Source organism: Enoplosus armatus, chromosome 3 (genome assembly GCF_043641665.1).
Source record: "Enoplosus armatus isolate fEnoArm2 chromosome 3, fEnoArm2.hap1, whole genome shotgun sequence".
In the NCBI taxonomy this organism is placed as follows: Eukaryota; Metazoa; Chordata; class Actinopteri; order Centrarchiformes; family Enoplosidae; genus Enoplosus; species Enoplosus armatus.
In genome coordinates, this window is record NC_092182.1 from 13,788,879 (window position 1) to 13,806,135 (window position 17,257).

General features: G+C 41.8%; 2 protein-coding genes across 2 annotated transcripts; both read left to right on the forward strand.

Moving 5' to 3' along the window:
* The first annotated feature begins 6,501 nt into the window (after nucleotides 1-6,501).
* cdkn1a (cyclin dependent kinase inhibitor 1A) lies at nucleotides 6,502-7,569 on the forward strand. The gene is made up of 2 exons (XM_070903377.1): nucleotides 6,502-6,970; nucleotides 7,059-7,569. The coding sequence occupies exons 1-2, from the start codon at nucleotides 6,505-6,507 to the stop codon at nucleotides 7,112-7,114; spliced, it is 522 nt and encodes a 173-aa protein (XP_070759478.1). The 5' UTR covers nucleotides 6,502-6,504; the 3' UTR covers nucleotides 7,115-7,569.
* A 2,545-nt stretch (nucleotides 7,570-10,114) lies between these two features.
* Nucleotides 10,115-15,548, forward strand: tmcc2 (transmembrane and coiled-coil domain family 2). Its single transcript, XM_070903079.1, has 6 exons — nucleotides 10,115-10,207; nucleotides 10,838-10,936; nucleotides 12,659-13,054; nucleotides 13,358-13,974; nucleotides 14,606-14,741; nucleotides 15,249-15,548. Exons 1-6 carry the CDS (start codon nucleotides 10,115-10,117, stop codon nucleotides 15,546-15,548), a joined length of 1,641 nt encoding a protein of 546 aa, XP_070759180.1.
* Nucleotides 15,549-17,257: the final 1,709 nt, after the last annotated feature.

The following is a 17,257-nucleotide window of genomic DNA, read 5'->3' on the forward strand; positions in this document are numbered from 1 at the left end:
GATGATTGATGGGGTTGTTTGCGAGTTGTCCTATTTGTCACATAGTGTAAGAAAGAAAAAAAAGTAACCTGGGCAGTTCAGTTTCCCTCTGCTGTGAGGTCGTATGTATGTAATCTGGTTGACTGAGACTTGAAGCATTTCTCCAGGATAGATAAGTGATAAGCCATCCAAATAATGGTGTCCTTGTGCCGCTGATACAGTCACTGTATGTGTGTGCTGTAAAGCCTATTAAAAGTCCCTGAGGACTGTGGTTAAGCCCTGAACTGTTCTCAGTAGTAAGAGTGAGACAAGCTTCACCATAAACGGTGTTAGGTTGTAATTTAGGCTGTCTGCTGAGACTTAATAAAATGTTAATTATTCCGTGTGGTCAGAAATAAAGGTGCTATTTCTACATTTCCAGCTGTGGGTCTTCTCTGGTTCCCTCACATTTCTACAGCACTCTCCCACTGTCCAGTTGTTTTCCTCGGTCACACCCCTAACAAGCCCACGGCTCCGTGTTCACGCACACAGTCCACGTGAACCGGCACAACACACACAGGCACGAGTTTCTCAAATCTGCGCGCGCTTTTCCACGAGTTTTACTCAAGCGCACGTGACATCACTGGCGCGATGACTCATGGTATCCACGGAGACGGGTCTCACACACACACACACACACACACACACTCAAGGAATCCGCGGAAATCCACCGAGAAACCAGAGATATTTCCACCCACTTTTGAGAAACACGGAGGTGCAGTTTGTGTGAGCTAATTTTAGATTTGGTCACATTGAGTTAAGTTAATCAATCAGTCAATCTATCTATCTATCTATCTAATAAATTATTATATAATTTAACCTATATATCTCTCTGAATCAGTCAATCAGGGATGAGAAATAAACCCGTGCTGAAACAATTAGATCAATCAGTGGCTCAAATGTGAAGATTGCTGCTTTCCTGTGTTTTAAATGATTGTAAAGTAAACATCTCAAAAAAGATGTATGGAGACCTAATTTGGACTCTGGGAAACTGATTTCGCACCATTTTCTGATATTTTGTAGACGAAACATTTTAAGTAATAGTTTGATATTTTACGCTAAATCACTTTTTTTGTTGAGAGTTCGATGAGAAGATCAACACCACTCTCATGTCTGTCCGTTACGTATACAGCTACGGCCAGCAGCCTGTTAGCTTAGCATAAAGACTGGAAGCAGAGGGAAACAGCTAGCCTAGCTCTGTCCAGCGGCGACAAACTCTACCTACCAGCGCCTCTAAAGCTCACTAGTTTAACAGGTTACATCTAGTATGTGTGAGCCATATAATAACGACAAGTTGTGATTGTATGAGGAGTTATAGGTTATGTATGTATGACTATTTCCTGGCCTGGAGCAGTGACTTCCTGAAGTCTCCTGTGGTTACCAGGCAACCTCAGTGACAACAAGATTTAAGCAGGCTTTCACACAGAAATCAGCCCTGCGTTAAAACAACGCAAGGGGCTGCGTTGGTGTGGAGGTGTGCTGCTTCAGGTGGCGGTCAGACATGAAACTAGATCCTGGAGGTCCAGTTCGAGTAACAGATCTGTGAATTCGAAGACTTCTCAGATGCCGAAACACTGCACAATGATCTATAACACTGACACAGGATCATTACAAATCTGGAAAATCATCACAACAGTAGTTATTTAACCTTTCGTCGCGACAATGTGGGGAAAACAGTAGAAATACAGTGTTACAAAGTAATCCACCATTAATGTGTGCTTGCATGTATTTGATTGGCTAATGCAACGCCTTGCTAGATGACATCACGTCTTGTTGCAGCAAAAGTTGAGCCAGGTTCAACATTTTGCAGAAGACCTTTGCACCCCTGATCCGCCACTGGACCGGCCTTATTCAAATGAACGTTAAAAAGTAAAGAAAGTGCTGCCATTTCTATTAACAGTAATATCAGCTCTTATTTGCACCTCATGCATGTATGCTGTAACTTTCTACATATTGTCTTTAAAAGGCCCACTGTCATATACTGGAATAAAGATACTTATGGGATTTTTTTTACATTTTGTTCATGCTAGAATTTGGACACTTTTGCACATCAAAATAATACTACTATACTGCATGTAGCCTGCACAATTACACATCAGGATTGCTATGCTTTGTTCGCTAAGGTATCAGCTGACCCTTGAGTGTAAAAAGCCATGGATTAAGGTTACATACTGTATATGTTATATAATCACAGTTGCAGGTAATAAAGTTACAAAGAGCAGAACTCCCTTGATGACTTTGTGTCACTCACTAAATAGTTAACTAAGTGATCATGGATAGTCTCTATGTGCTTAATTTGGCACCAACTATGGCACCAAACTTGCACAGTGGATGCAGAACAAAGGCCTGAATATGATGAAGCACATAATGAATAAGATAATTTGATGGGGCTCGCAGACCCTGTGCACTGTGCAGCTGCCTCAGAGCTGAAAGATAATAAAGTGTCTACTCAGCTGTACAAATGCTGTCATCACACAGCTGCGGCTCAGTAACAAACAGCATGCACTCATTGTATCTTTCCATTTAGTTAAAACTTCATTAACTTCAGTACATGTTACTGCTCAATATAGCTGTACTGTAGATTGTGGACAGCCTCCAAGTCTGACTGTGTTTCTCTTGTGTCCCGTCAGTCTCCCCCTCAACAAAGGACTCACTGTTGTATCAGATCAGTTGGGTCTTTATACGCTGCATCCTACAGTTAGGGCTCCTGTTGTTGTTGATGTGCTGGGAACTAGGCTGATGGACAGCATGATGGAATTGAGAAGAGTTGTCTCTTGATCTGACCTGTTGCCGAGATAAACAACAACAACACTTTTGAGTACAATATGTAACAGACGTGTTAAGAGTTGGGTTACAATGGCTTTGATGGGAGTTAACTGAGAAAACTGCTGGTTAGTCTAAATGCTCTTAAATGTTTAAATCAAAAGGCCCAAATCTGACATATTATCATCATTCCTGGTAAGACTTCATTATTCATTCTCCAGATTACTACACTTGTTTTAAAACTTTATTAAAAGGTCTTGAGAAAAATATTTATTAAAACTTCAAAGACATCAGTTCATGGGATAAGATGTTGAAGTGATTTCCAGCATAGTCCCAAGATGTTAAAACACGTGAGATTGAACAATCAAGTAAAATCAAAACTACATCAGTGCAACCGAAACAATGACACAAGAAACATCTTGTTGTGAAATAGAATAAAATGTTATAAATTAAACTACCCATCAGTAGCCTATATATATAGTTAAATCGAGCTCCACCTCAAACAGCTGTGCTGATTACAGATTAATGCATCAGTGATAATAATCTAATAATACAGTTTATTGCTTATATATAATAATATAACACTCTGAAATCGGCAGATTGAGTATTTTTACTTTAAATACGTTTACTGCTCATACTTTTGCACATTTACTGAAGTAAGATTTTGACTACTATATGCAGTGGTGGTACAACTAGTGGAAGTACTCAGACTCATACTCCATTGCAAGTAAAAATCCTGCATTAAAATGTTAAAGTAAAAGTGTCACCAGCAAAATATACTCAAAGTATCAAAAGTAAGTAATTTACATCATAGCAGATACAAGTAGTGGAGTAAAAAGTGCAATATTTCCTTGGGGTAGAAGTATAAAACATAAAGTCTAAAGTATAAATACCTCAAATGTGTAGGTTACTTAAGTGAATATACTTTGTTACTTTCGACTATTGTTTATTAGTTTGTACATTAGTAGTATTTCTACTTTAAGTTAAGTAACGTTACGTGAATACCTTATCAATAAACAGAAAATGTGCCTGTACTGAAATGGGAGGAGGTCATCAAGACGCTCGTGTAAAACACATCCGGGATACTGCACAGTCCACCGCTGTCCTCTGTCATGCGCACTGAGAGCCAGAGAGCGAGGTCGTCCTGAGCTGGAATTTCCTCGTGACTACTACTGAGCCAACTTTTCACGTGCGCTCGTGTTTTTTACCGGTCGAAATCCACGTGTGTTAGCCGAAAAACCCCGCCTCTGCACGGGAAAGGAGGGTCCCCTCCCATCGGAGTTCATAAAAGTTTATCCCAAGACCGTCTCAGAGAGATAACTTGGAGATATAGTCACGGAGGGCTGTGTTGTCGCTGTTTTTATCCCGGGTTATACAGCTGGGTTAAGTAACGTCAGCCTCGGACATTATTCACATCAGAGCTGTTGTGAAAAATCAAAAAACAGCGAGGAGACAGATAAACCGCAGCTTCATTCAACGGGTTTGAATAAGAAGGGTCTTAACGGGACTGAACGGCAGCCGACTGATAATGTAAGTAAAATGGCTGTGAACTAAGTGTTTTTGTTTTGTTTTTCGCATTATATGAGGCTAATTTTGTTTTTATTACTTTGTCAACAACTGAAGAAACGGATGTCTCGGTCATATGTCTATGTAATCTGTAATATATACTATGTAGTCTACTTTTATGTCTGTACGTAGTCTATTTTTATATTTTAAGTATAAGTATATTTTTAAGTCCTGCAAATGATATGTTTACGGGACTGATACCGTCCACTGCCCATATGACCCGAAGTTATACGGGTTTATATCTACATTTCACCTCAGGTTTCAGTTCATCATTCAAAACTTTCATTCATTCATTCAAAATGAAAACTCTCAAGGACAGGTTTCTTGTCACAGAGTTATTTTCACATGAGTGTGTATGGTGAGGGAGGTCGGCCAGGCTCCAGTTAGTGACAGCCCAGTTTGACTGGTCGACACGAGCTCCAGACTCACGTGGAACCCTGTAGTAAACTGGGCAGGGTCTCTGCTGCTGGCTCTCCTCCGCTGATCCGGAGCTGGTGCTTCATGCCTGACTCGCTCTCCCGCCACAAACTTGAATCACTCCTCCCCGCCCCGCCCTCCCTCTGACGTTGTATCCCGTGAGGAGGAAAGGGGGTGAAATGGGGGGGGGGGGTTTGGAGGAGTACCATGTCACACAGTGGTGCTCCCCATTTTTTTCCACTTTTTATCAGGTTTATCAGGAAATTGGAAGTTGTAGATCTGTTTCTTTGATTGTGTTAAGCTGAACATGAATGAGCCACAGTTCCTGGAAAATGCCCCATGACGTGGCCTCAGACTAGTCTGCCTGGCTCTGCTGTGCGGTGTCAGTCAGGTGATGCATCAGGGCATGTTGTACCAGACTTCTATCCATATTTATGTTTTTATTAAACAATTTGGCAGCGACCATTTTGAAGAACATATTTGCTATAAAGCCTTGTTTAAATGTCAGATAGGCTTTAAATTAGCCCTCAGTCCAAGTCAAACTGAAGTTAGTGTGACTGACTGTTAATGTGGTTGCTTGACGTGGATTTGATCTGTTTGTTGGCTGATTTGTCTCCCTGTGTCAACCCATCGTCCACATAAAACCAGAACAGTTTCTGTACTTAATCAGCGATATTAAACTTCATTAATGTCTTCCATATTATCATTATTCTAATTACAATGACCTCTCCTCTCCTAAATTGCTTTAGCTGGATGATGAGGGTGGGCTGGGGCGGGTCTCTCTTGATTGTTCCCACAAATGGGAATCCTACCCAGCCCTTCCCGGATGACTGTAATGACTTATTATTCTCCTGAGACACAGCTGATTCCTTCCTGTAGCTCTCACAGTAAAGTGATCGTGGACATTTAACCCTTTTACGTGGAATATGGAACATGAGCGCTGTGCAGATCTAAAGTTAATGGAAAGCACTGATTTAATAATAAGATTCATAAATGTAACATCTTCTAATGAAGTACTCCTGATCAGCAGCTCATTGAGCTTTTCTGTGACTTGTTCTGTTGAGCTGTCTGTCTGTAGATGGTCTGACTCTGCCACCTAGTGGTGAGTGTCTGCAGTGATCACAAGCTCTGCTGAGGACTTGCCCTCACATGTCTGTCTGAGATTATGTCTGGGCATGTTCCAGTGATTCACAGAGGAGGGCTCAATGAGTCACTGGTTCTTATAAAGAGCTCCCCAGTAACACCAGTCTGAGGTGCTCTGTTGTTTTCACTGAGGAAGCTTAAGCTGTCTGGAGTCATGGTAAGCCTGATTTCTACTTGTAAAACTGAGGTGGTTAAAAAAATAACTTCTGTTTTATGTTTTATTGAATTTAAGAAGGATTTTAACATGGATTGGAATAATTTATCTCCTAATTTTAGAATTGGATTGGTGTCTAGATGCAGCTTTTTATTCACTTGGGAGAAATCAATGCATCTGTGCAAAACTATATGATCATGTGTAGGAGAATCAGAGCCGCGGTTAGTCGATTGACACAAAAGTAATTGACAGCTATTTAGATAATCGATTAATTGTTATTCACATATGTGCAGATGAGTTGATGATGAAATTAAAAGTTAGCAGCAGCCTTACTGGGAGTGACAGGTTCACCTTCACTGTGTCAGCTGATCACTGGTGATGTCCAGCAGCAGCTTTTCCAACTAACCGGTGCTCTTTTTCTCTGTTTCCTGCAGTGTAGAACGATGGCCACTCACAAGCGGATCCTGAGCGCCCTGAGGAAGGGCCCCACTCGACGAAACCTGTTCGGCCCACTCGACCGGGAGCAGCTGCAGGCGGAATTCCAGACTGCCCTGCGGAAAGACCTGGAGGAGGCTTCGTTGCGCTGGGGCTACGACTTCATCTCGGACAAGCCTCTGGAGAGCAGCAATTTCCAGTGGGAGGGCATCCCAGGCGCCAAGGTGCCGCTGCTCTACAGGTCCTGTATGCTAGGTGTGGAACAGGCAGAAAGTCAGAGGGCAGTGACGCCCAAGGGAGCAGTTACGCCCAAGGGAAGAAGGGTGTTGCTGCCACTGAGAGAGAAGGAGAACATCCCATGTACACCAGAGAGATGTACACGCAACCTGGAGAACCTGGGGAAGGAGAACCTGGAGAAAACACCAGACAAGAGAGAGAATACGGGGCTGAAGAGGAAACAGACAAACATTACAGGTACAGATTCAGATAAGTGTGAATGAGTAGAGTTGTAATTTCATGTGGGTTAGCACGAGCTCAACTTCCTGTTCTTTATCCCCAACAGATTTCTATCAGGCTAAAAGAAGAGTGGTCGGGATGCCACGCAAATCCGGCGAGTGATTTTTCGGTGCAGTTTTACTGCAAAGGTGCCAATAGTCCAAGAGAACCACACAAACAGCACTACACTCAGGAATACGACACTCTGCACAGACTCTGCACAGTCACTCATCAGGGGGTCTTGGACCCAGTGAATCATCTGACAACAGAAGGGACCTCAGCTACACTTCGTTACTATAAGGTTAATTGGGGTGCTGTATTCACTCAGAGGGGGTTGGTGTTTTTCCCAGGGGTAAGAAGGGGACATTTGAGCAGAGAAGATTAACGGTAATCTCTCGAATCAGTGGATTTATACTCATTTGGATCATGGAGATGCCAAAGTGTCGACTGACATTCCCTACTGTACGTTCCACTGTACTGAAAACACAGCAGCCTCCCTGCTTTGCAGGAACTCTATGATGAATGAACAAATTACTGCACACACTTGAAACAGATGTCATGTTGGTTAAAATCATTCAGTCTCATAAGGAAATTAAGGAGTGGCAGTGACAAAACTGCAGAATGATTGAAATTGGTAGAGAATGGATGAAGCTCTTTGGCTCCTTTGTTCAAATCCACTCTTGTTTTTCTACATTGTTTTTTCTTAATGTGTATCGTGAGGACTAGGAGTTTTTTTTTTTTTTACAAAACATTTATTATACTTTGTATGTCCAGATGTACAGCTGTGTTTTCTCTACCATCATGTACTCAATGGAAAATGCTTGAAGAGTTTTGATATACTGCCTGTGCAGTCGCTTTGCTTAGATTATTAATGACAGAAGTGCCATCATGTCCTCTTCCTTTCCTTCCATCTGCCATATCTCGATTGATTTTCAAAGCAGATCTCCACAAGTGCCCTGTCCAGAGTTCAACATGTGTACAGCAACAGATAGTGTGTGTTAGGAGTGAAGAACACTTAAAAACACTTATATGTAGGTGTATTTAGATATATAGCAGAGATTTATCTATAGAGTTTAATACATCACAGTTTAATAGCATTATCATTAAAAAAAACATTGCAGTATTGCACATACATCTGATAGTTGGTGTATCCGAAGTCCCTTTTCGGTATTTAAGGACAATCAGGAGAAAATGTTCTCAGAAGCAAATATTATTTACGAAGCTGAAGCTAAGTGATTTATTCTTTTCTATTTGGAAACCTAGTGCCATTATAACAGACAATGTGTTATTATCTGCCTCAAAACAAATAGTGTTTGTTCATAACACTTATTTATGTCTGTGTTGGCAGATCCTGCTGCTCTGGGTAATCTGACTGTGTGTCAAACAAGGTCACTGTAATGCTAATCCTTCTGAACTGACAGCTTAGAAATGTTCGCCGCTGCAAATACGAATCTAAGCAAATAACAGCATTACCCCAAACAATGAATGCACTTCTGTTTGTAGATGCTTCTGCACAGGTCTTATTGTTTTATGTTAAAAGCTGCAAATGAAAATATATATATTTATTGAGAGATACTATGCCTTGTGTTAATTTAGTTTTTACTTTACTTTTTTTTCCAAATTTAAATAAAATATTCAAATGAAAGTTTTGCTTTATTGTGGTCTTTACTTTGTTTGATCGTGTGTGTGTGTGTGATAAATATAAATATGTGAAATAGCCAGGAGGAGTCATTTGTGCTAATCAGTGCAATGCTAATCATTATATGAATACATCAGTAATAATCCAATAATACAGATCACTTGGGCCAATTATATGTATCATGAGTACTTTCACGTTTTATACTCAAATTAAGTAGAGGTATATGTAAGATTTGGAGTGTGGGACTTTAATTTGTAAAAGAATATTTTTAAATGGTGATATTTATTAGCCTATATTTATTTAAGTAAAAAGGCCTGAATACTTTCTTCACCACAGGTATTCAGTCTATGGGTCGGGGCCACTTACCTCTGTGCAACGGGTACTTAAGTGTGTGTTCACTGGGAAACACCCAGGTGTGACTTTAGATACACCTCCAGCCTGTGCAGTACAGAATCTGCCAACTCGGCTTGCTCAATATTCAAATTACAGAAACGTCTGTGTAAAAACTGAACAGCTAGCTGCTGCCCAGAGTATCTGTGAATGAAATATTCTATTTTGAATAGATTAATATGCCAGATTTGTTTCATTGTTTGTCATGAACTTTATTTCAGGGTCAGGGTAGCAGGAGTGTTTCTGGTGCCCCCTATAGTGCTCTTTAAAGAAAAATATGATTTCATCCATGAGCAGGGTGTGGCGTAAAACAAATTCAATCAGATGGATGGTTAACAATTTCAAGCCATTAATAAATACTGGCTAATATATTATTATCTAATAAAGTATACCATTACATTGATGTATTTATAGTGTAGAGACTGAAGGCTTTCTCTTGAGCAGTGGTGGAAGTGCATTCACTCAAGTACTCAATTCACTCAAGTACTATCCTTAAGCACAATTTTGAGGTACTTGTACTCAACTCAAGTGATTCCACTTTATATTTGTACCTCACTATATTTCAGAGGGAAAGCTGTACTTTTTGCTTCACTACATGTATTTGCAGCTGGTTACAACTACTGTTACTTTGCTGATTACAACTTTGTTAAAACACAAAGTATCCGTATTCATGTAATACTATCATGTATATGAATATAGCAATACAGAGGGCATTTGTCTTCACAACAAGTAGTTTTGATAAAGTACATTTTGCTGATGACACTTGCATACTTTTACTTAAGAATACTGTTGTATTGAACCTTTAAGTCACAAGGCTTTTTTTCTCCTCTTTGAAATGTATTTCAGGTTTGTTTCTCAGGCGGTAACGACAGCTTCGTTACATCTAAGTTTAGTGGGTATCCCTCCACAGACACACACTGACACACATACCAGCACAGAGAGAGAGAGAGAGATATGAAGTAGCTCCGAGTAGCTCAAACACCTCACACTCACGGCACATTAAGAGAGTGAGTCACTGCTCAGACAGACACTGTGTACTTTGGCACCACATCACTGCACACTGGGTGCATGTGTTTGTATTGGGGGTTTAGGGGATGAAAGGCTCGGAGCAGGCCCTGCCACAGGCCCTGCAGTGTTCCCTCCTCCCTCCCTCCCTGTGCCTCTCCTCTGGCCTCAGCAGCACAGAGGCACCTGCACGCCTGCGCTAACCTCTCCCATCCCCCCGCCCATTTCCCTCCATCATCTGTCCCTTAGCTCCCACATCCATTATAGGGCAGGACAGCTAGCATTTGCATTTAGACTGAGAGAGAGAGAGAGAGAGAGAGGGAGAGGGGGAGGCGGAGGGAGCATATGACACAAAGGAAAGAGAGAGAGAAATAGATCAGAGCATTAGAGAGAGGGAGAGAGAGAGGGAGAGAGAGGAGAGAGTGGGAGGCTGCAGATATCGATGGCATTAACAATGGAGCATTAGGATCCAGAGAGGTGATAGTCAGCCAGACAACGGCTGCGGGTAAAGATATTTGAGGAGGGGGGCTCCTCCTCGGTGAGCTCAGGGGGAGGAGGAGGAGGAGGGAGGAGGAGGAGGAGAAGGATGGGCCTCGAACACAGACTTGCAGTGGCACTGCAAAAATTGGATTAAAGCAGTATGGTAACGTTTCTAATTTAATTTATTGCTGTGCTGCTTGTGTCTCATCCTCATGTGTTCGCATCCACGCTTGTTGACATCCATCGGCCGTCTCTCATGTCACATTGCGTCTCCTGCCGAGTGAGGAAGGCACAGGCATGCTCCCCCCCGTCCTCTTGTTTTTATGCCATAGACATCTGCCATCTCCTCATCCTCATCACTGCCCCGCTTCTCTTCCGACCTCCGGGAGCCTTTCGATTCCATCACCGGACAATCACCCCTGCGTGCCACCGTTAGATGTGAGCATCTGCTCTGTGTGTTGTTTTTCCTTGTCTGTTCTCACCCATATGTAACGCCGGACACTGCATCGCCTCCTCGTACGAGCTGCTGCATCTCACTTTCACTGAGATCAGGAAATGATAAACCAACAGGGACTGCAGTCATCTGCTTTATTTTCTCTCCCTTACAATGTGACTGTAACCTACTTTGTTTAAAAATGTAGCGCAGTTGGTATTATAACACATATATATATATATATATATTAGTAGCACGAGGAGCTTGTGCTCATTTCACACTGTCACGCAAATAAAATGCATCTTTGCACCGTCCAGACTGCAGAAATTAGAGCAGCGCTGTGAGATGTTTGGTGTCATGTGTTTGCCTGAGCTCGTGTTAGCTGGGTCTGATTACTCTGTTTTGACGTCAGGAAGGGGGTCATTAACAATCCCGCCATCTGCCAAGCTACACACACACACACACACACACACACATATAAAATACTGACCAGGGGATCCCCTCGTGCATCAATGAAGTGTCAGCACATTGCTCGTTAAGGCAGACAGACATGTAGGTTGATGCAGAACACATTATGAAGAGATGGACAGAGACATACATGGACACAACGTTTTAGTTAGACTATCACCCACATTTCATCATCATCATCATCATCATCATACCTGTCACCTGCTACACAACTTCATGGTTTCAAATGTGCGTGTACCTCTTACTCCTCCTATACACCCGATGCATTTTTAAAAAGAAAGTTGTTTTAAAGTAACTTGTTTGTGGTTTCTGAGGCTGTGCAGGGCAGGAAGCAGAGTAATTATGTATCATCTAATTAATGCATGATGGCATTTCTGTGTACTCTCTGGTGCCTCCAGGAAATCAATTATGGGCAATACCACCGGGGGTGGAGAGTAACTAACTGCAAGTACTCTCATTTCTGAAGGCAACGTAGAAAAAGTGATTAGCAGATATTTGCAGTCTTTATTTTAAGAGTCCATAATTCCCTAATGATTTCCTCCAAGTTTCCTCTAATAAACTCTGTAATTTGGTAATAATTATAGAGACAGTTTCATGTTGAGTTTGTTGATTTCCTAATACATTTCCTTTAAAAAACTGCTCCATTTAAGCCAAGTAAATGCTTTCTCATTGTTCATTTATTATTTGAAACTTTAATCCTCATATATGTTGAACTGTATGTTTGTCTGAAGACAAGTCACATTTTTGCATGTTCAGCTGGCCTGCTGTGCCTGACTAACAGAGTTACACTGAAACAAATTAAAATGTACCAATTGAACATTTGTCCACAGTCTTTTTCCTATAATTAGCTCCAAATTAGAGTCCAAGAGTTATTTATTTCCAGGACACTTCTGGATGTTACAGGTATATACATATACATATACATACAATATTGCCCTTGCTTAATCTTGGAAAGCCAAAAACTACCAAGTAACCCACAGTTTGTCTTTGTCCCCATCAGATGGATAATCAGTGTGAGATGAACTTTTTCAAAAAGAAAGCAAAAATAATTACAATCAGTTACAATCTGGATGCAACACTTGCCCTTTCATGGTGCCTTTTACTCAGAATAATCTTCCTTTGTACTTTTACTTGAGAAGATTTCAATACATGTGATGTTTCTTCTACTTGAGGAAAGTCATGTTTGTAGTACTTCATCTGTAGTATCTGTAGTACTCTCTGATGACCTCCCCCTGCCATCTCGTCCCCTCAGCTGGACAAGAGCGAGGTGGCAACTCTAGGCCTACCCTCCACCACCAGCCATGGAGGCTCTGACAGTAACATCAGTGCAGACGGAGCGTCAGCAGCATCTGGGGTCATGGCCGGGGGTGCTGAGTGTTCGGGGGCCGGCGAGCCGCAGCGGACGCGTGCTGCCTTGGAGCACCTGCAGCAGAAGATACTGAAGGTCACCGAGCAGATTCGCGTGGAGCAGGAGGCCCGCGACGACAACGTTGCAGAGTACCTGAAGTTGGCCCACAACGCAGACAAACAGCAGGCGTCCAGGATCAAGCAGGTGTTCGAGAAAAAGAACCAGAAGTCAGCACAGACCATTGCGCACTTGCACAAGAAACTAGAGCACTATCACAAGAAGCTAAAGGAGATAGAACAGGTAGGTGAGCAAGTGTGAGGAGCTGTTTTTGCACTGTGACTCTTTTGGATAATTATCTCATGGCTGACTCAAACAAGTGTTGAACTATTTGTGAGGACAGTTGTGTCCAAATATAGACTGATGATTCTCATCACTTAACACTTATTTAAACCAATGCATCATCCTGTGTCTCACCTAATTCTCTACAGGGCCTGCTTTCCTCATCTATCTTCCTACAGTTCTCTCCCTTAAACCTAATCACCTCTCTCCTGCCTTTGAGATCCTCCACTTCTCTGCTTCCTCATTTCTCTTCCCTCTCTACAGAATGGACCGGCCCGGCAGCCTAAGGATGTCCTGCGGGACATGCAGCAAGGATTAAAGGACGTTGGGGCCAACGTTCGTGCTGGGATAAGTGGTTTTGGAGGTGGAGTAGTCGAAGGGGTCAAAGGTGGAGTAACAGCCCTCACTCACACAGCCGTGGTCTCCAAGCCGAGAGAGTTTGCCAGTCTCATCAGGAACAAGTTTGGCAGCGCGGATAACATTGCTCACCTGAAGGACACACTTGAGGACGGAGTCGGGGGCCACTCTGAGGACGCCCCCACACCTCGGGCCCTGAGTGGAAGTGCCACTCTGGTCTCCAGCCCAAAGTACGGCAGCGACGACGAGTGCTCCAGCGCCTCGTCCGCCTCCGGAGCAGGCAGTAATTCTGGTGGGGCAGGGGGAGGAGGGGGTCTGTTAGGTCCAACGATGGGGAGTCCCAGACTGGACGGGCACCACCACCACCACCATCACATGCACAGCTCTTGGGACTCTCTACTTGAGGGCCTGCAGGAGATCAAAGCCGGCCAGGCACACATGGAGGACGCCATCGAGGATATGAAGGGCCAGCTGCAGAGCGACTACTCCTACATGACACAGTGCCTGCAGGAAGAGAGATACAGGTACGCATAAAAATAAAAAAAAAACCATTGACAGTCACACCTATGAACTCTTATAAGGCTGGCAATATTCTGTATTTTTGTTATTGTTAATTAATCCCATGAAAAGACAGGAACCAACAGCACATCAGTCCATCTCTCACTTCTTCCCTACTTTGTCTGCGGCTTTTAGCCCAAAGTCCATTGTTCCTACTGAAAATGTAACATTTCTAAAATGAGTCACAAATATATACTTTCATTTTAAAAAAGATTAAATCATTACCTCTCACAGTTGGGCACTGTAGTTTTTGGAAAGCCTTACCCAAACAGAAGTAAATAGTGAATTAGTAGGGGGCTATTTTCAGCTGCAGATTAGTACACATTTGGTGCTCTAATGAGTATTTACTGCAGTATGTGGGATCAACTCAAAATAAAATACAGTGCCCAGGTTCATCGTAATGAAGGTGAAGATGTCACCCAGTGCAACAACGTGTATCATCGTGATGTGTTTGTAATAGTTTTTTTAGGACTATTGCACAGAGGAATAAGCCATATCAGGCTTTGGATAAACGGACAGCACTTTTAGACTATTTAAGAGTTGAAGTTTTCATTTTTCATGATCTTTTGCATTATTTTGTTTGTACTGTATATTCAGGTATGAGCGACTTGAAGAACAACTGAATGACTTAACGGAGTTGCACCAGAATGAGATGACCAACCTGAAACAGGAACTTGCCAGCATGGAGGAAAAAGTTGCCTACCAGTCCTATGAGCGAGCAAGGGACATTCAGGTAAAAATCTGCTACATTATTATAGACATTAAAACCCCTGAAAACTTAGCTCCATATCTTAATTTTTTTCCCCATAAAACTAAATATTCATGACTTGTTAAGAAGCAAAGTTAAAATACACGTTTAGTTGTCATTAATTAAGAGGAAAACACTCAAAACTTCACCAGGACTCTGTGGGTGTGGTTTGATCTGATTTGATTCACAGCAACCAAACAACCATCACTAGATTCAGATTTAAGTGTTGCTAGATCCTGATTGGTGAACTGCAGTACGTGACACACTGTTCAAACTGAGCTCCACCCACTTCAAACCAAAAAGGGCAGAGAAAAAAACCCAAATACAGAAATCTCTTGTGAAATAACCAAAACTGTTCTTACTTTGGCAGAACATAGTGTGTTCATATAGGACACCGTCACTCATCATAATAGCTGATGGAGAAGATGCGTTTTCAGGGCCTTTAATACATCTATTCCACTGTGGTTACTCTGTGTGGGTTTGTACATACAGGAGGCAGTGGAGTCGTGCCTGACCCGCATCACCAAGCTGGAGCTGCAGCAGCAGCAGCAGCAGGTCGTCCAATTGGAAGGAGTGGAGAACGCCAATGCTCGAGCTCTGCTGGGCAAACTCATCAATGTCATCCTGGCGCTCATGGCCGTGCTGCTGGTCTTCGTCTCCACCTTGGCCAACTTCATCACCCCGCTGATGAAGACCCGAGCCCGGGTGGCCGCCACCGTCCTGCTGACCTTGCTGCTCTTCGTCCTGTGGAAGCAGTGGGACTTTGTGGAGCCGTGGCTGCTGCCCAGCTGAGCTCCCTGCGCGAGAGAGACTCTGGAGGGGGACCAGAGCAGAGAGTCACAAGCTGGTTTTCAACTCAGTCACCACCATCTAAGGAGGCAGAGACTGAAATAGAATGAAACCACACACGTGTTCCCTTTGAGTGTAAAGGTGGAGCATCTGAGGACAAAACATGGCACTTTTAGCTGAGGAGTGGACAAGATCCGGCTGACAGAGAGTGTTGAGAGGTGTTTACAGTGAGAAAGAAGAAGAAATTCTCCACTTGCCGAGCGACAAAAGACATAATCTCATCTCCCCCAAATCTATTGGTGTTGATGACCAATCATCGATTGCATTGCTGTCACCAAAAACTGAGTTTCTTTCAAGAAATCTTTGGAATCGTCTTTTTCTAATTATTTATGATACATGAATTACAAAGACTAGAGCAACTTATAATGACTTTAAAATGCTGATCATGTTCGCTGTAACCTTCATGTTGAAGCTATAGTATATTTGAGAGGAAAAGGTTTTTTTCATGAATGTTATGTCCTCGTGCATGTCCTCATATGTGCACTAAGATGCATCTAGCTGGCATGAGTTAACATTTCATTAATGACAAAATGAATCTTCTAACTGCCATTTTGTTGTCAGAAATACAATGCAGATATGTTGTATCTCAACTGTGTCATTCCTGCTTTGTTTCACATCCTGTTCTGGTGTTGAAGCAGTGCTTTTAGACGCATTTCTTTCTTTCTGTCGAATGAACTGTTTTAAAAAACAACACTGATATCTGCGACAAATTCACCATAATAATTCAACTGCGTGAAATCTGTTCTGTCCAGAAATGCTATTTCATAACCACTATTGTAGAACTGCTACTATCCACAGTGTCAAATTAACTGGCATGTCAAATTGTATCAAAGTTTATATCCAGTTTGCAAAAAATAATTATTGCTGTTTTATTAAACAATGTAAGAAATAAATGATTTCATATATTAGGCTGATCTTGAATTTATCCTCATCATCCTTGATGAGATGGAACTTTTTGATATTACATGTTGTTGGACTGGGTGACATCTTCCATCACATAAAGAGAAATACTGGAACCACTTTCTAATGCGGCACCTTTTATGAAGGGTTTATAACTTGTAACTAATGGCTTTATTATTAATAGTTTCTAAATATATTTTCTAAAGCTAAATAAATCTGTTTATATAATAATAAGAGCAACTTTTGTGTTGCCAGTTCATGAAAAATCCCTTTGACTGATTGGAGCGTATGGCCACTTACCTTTTGAAAAATGGCTGCAGAGGATCTGGACTAAAATCCATTTAATAAATAACTCATTAAGCATTTCTTAAAGGATTGCCAACATCAACACCAACTGCATTACTACCTAATAGAAAGGATAAACACCAGTCAAAAGACCTGGCAACCCAGATATTGTACTTATTAATGTTTTATTGCTGTTCTATAAAGCATTAGTAAATTATGTATTTGCCACTAATAACGCTATTGGTTACAACTTATAAACCCTTTATAAAAAGTTTTGTATTAGACAGTGGTGCTGAATAAATAATAGTTTAAAAGCTGAAACTCTTAGCATATCAACACTATAAAAGAAATAACTGATAATGAATAAAATAACTGTGTTAAATTAGAAACATGAAACTGCATGACACTGCTGACTTTACAAAGTGTGACTTTGAAATAGAAACAAGTAATGCTTTATGTAAGTACAG

What these genes read in the sequence shown, in the direction of transcription:
- cdkn1a (XM_070903377.1), top strand. Translation starts at nt 6,505, where the DNA reads ATGGCCACTCACAAGCGGATCCTGAGCGCCCTGAGGAAGGGCCCCACT. An exon ending in GAAACAGACAAACATTACAG is followed by an intron (nt 6,971 to 7,058) that starts GTACAGATTCAG and finishes TATCCCCAACAG; the next exon opens with ATTTCTATCAGGCTAAAAGA.
- tmcc2 (XM_070903079.1), top strand. Translation starts at nt 10,115, where the DNA reads ATGAAAGGCTCGGAGCAGGCCCTGCCACAGGCCCTGCAGTGTTCCCTC. An exon ending in CTGGCCTCAGCAGCACAGAG is followed by an intron (nt 10,208 to 10,837) that starts GCACCTGCACGC and finishes TTTATGCCATAG; the next exon opens with ACATCTGCCATCTCCTCATC. An exon ending in CTGCAGGAAGAGAGATACAG is followed by an intron (nt 13,975 to 14,605) that starts GTACGCATAAAA and finishes CTGTATATTCAG; the next exon opens with GTATGAGCGACTTGAAGAAC.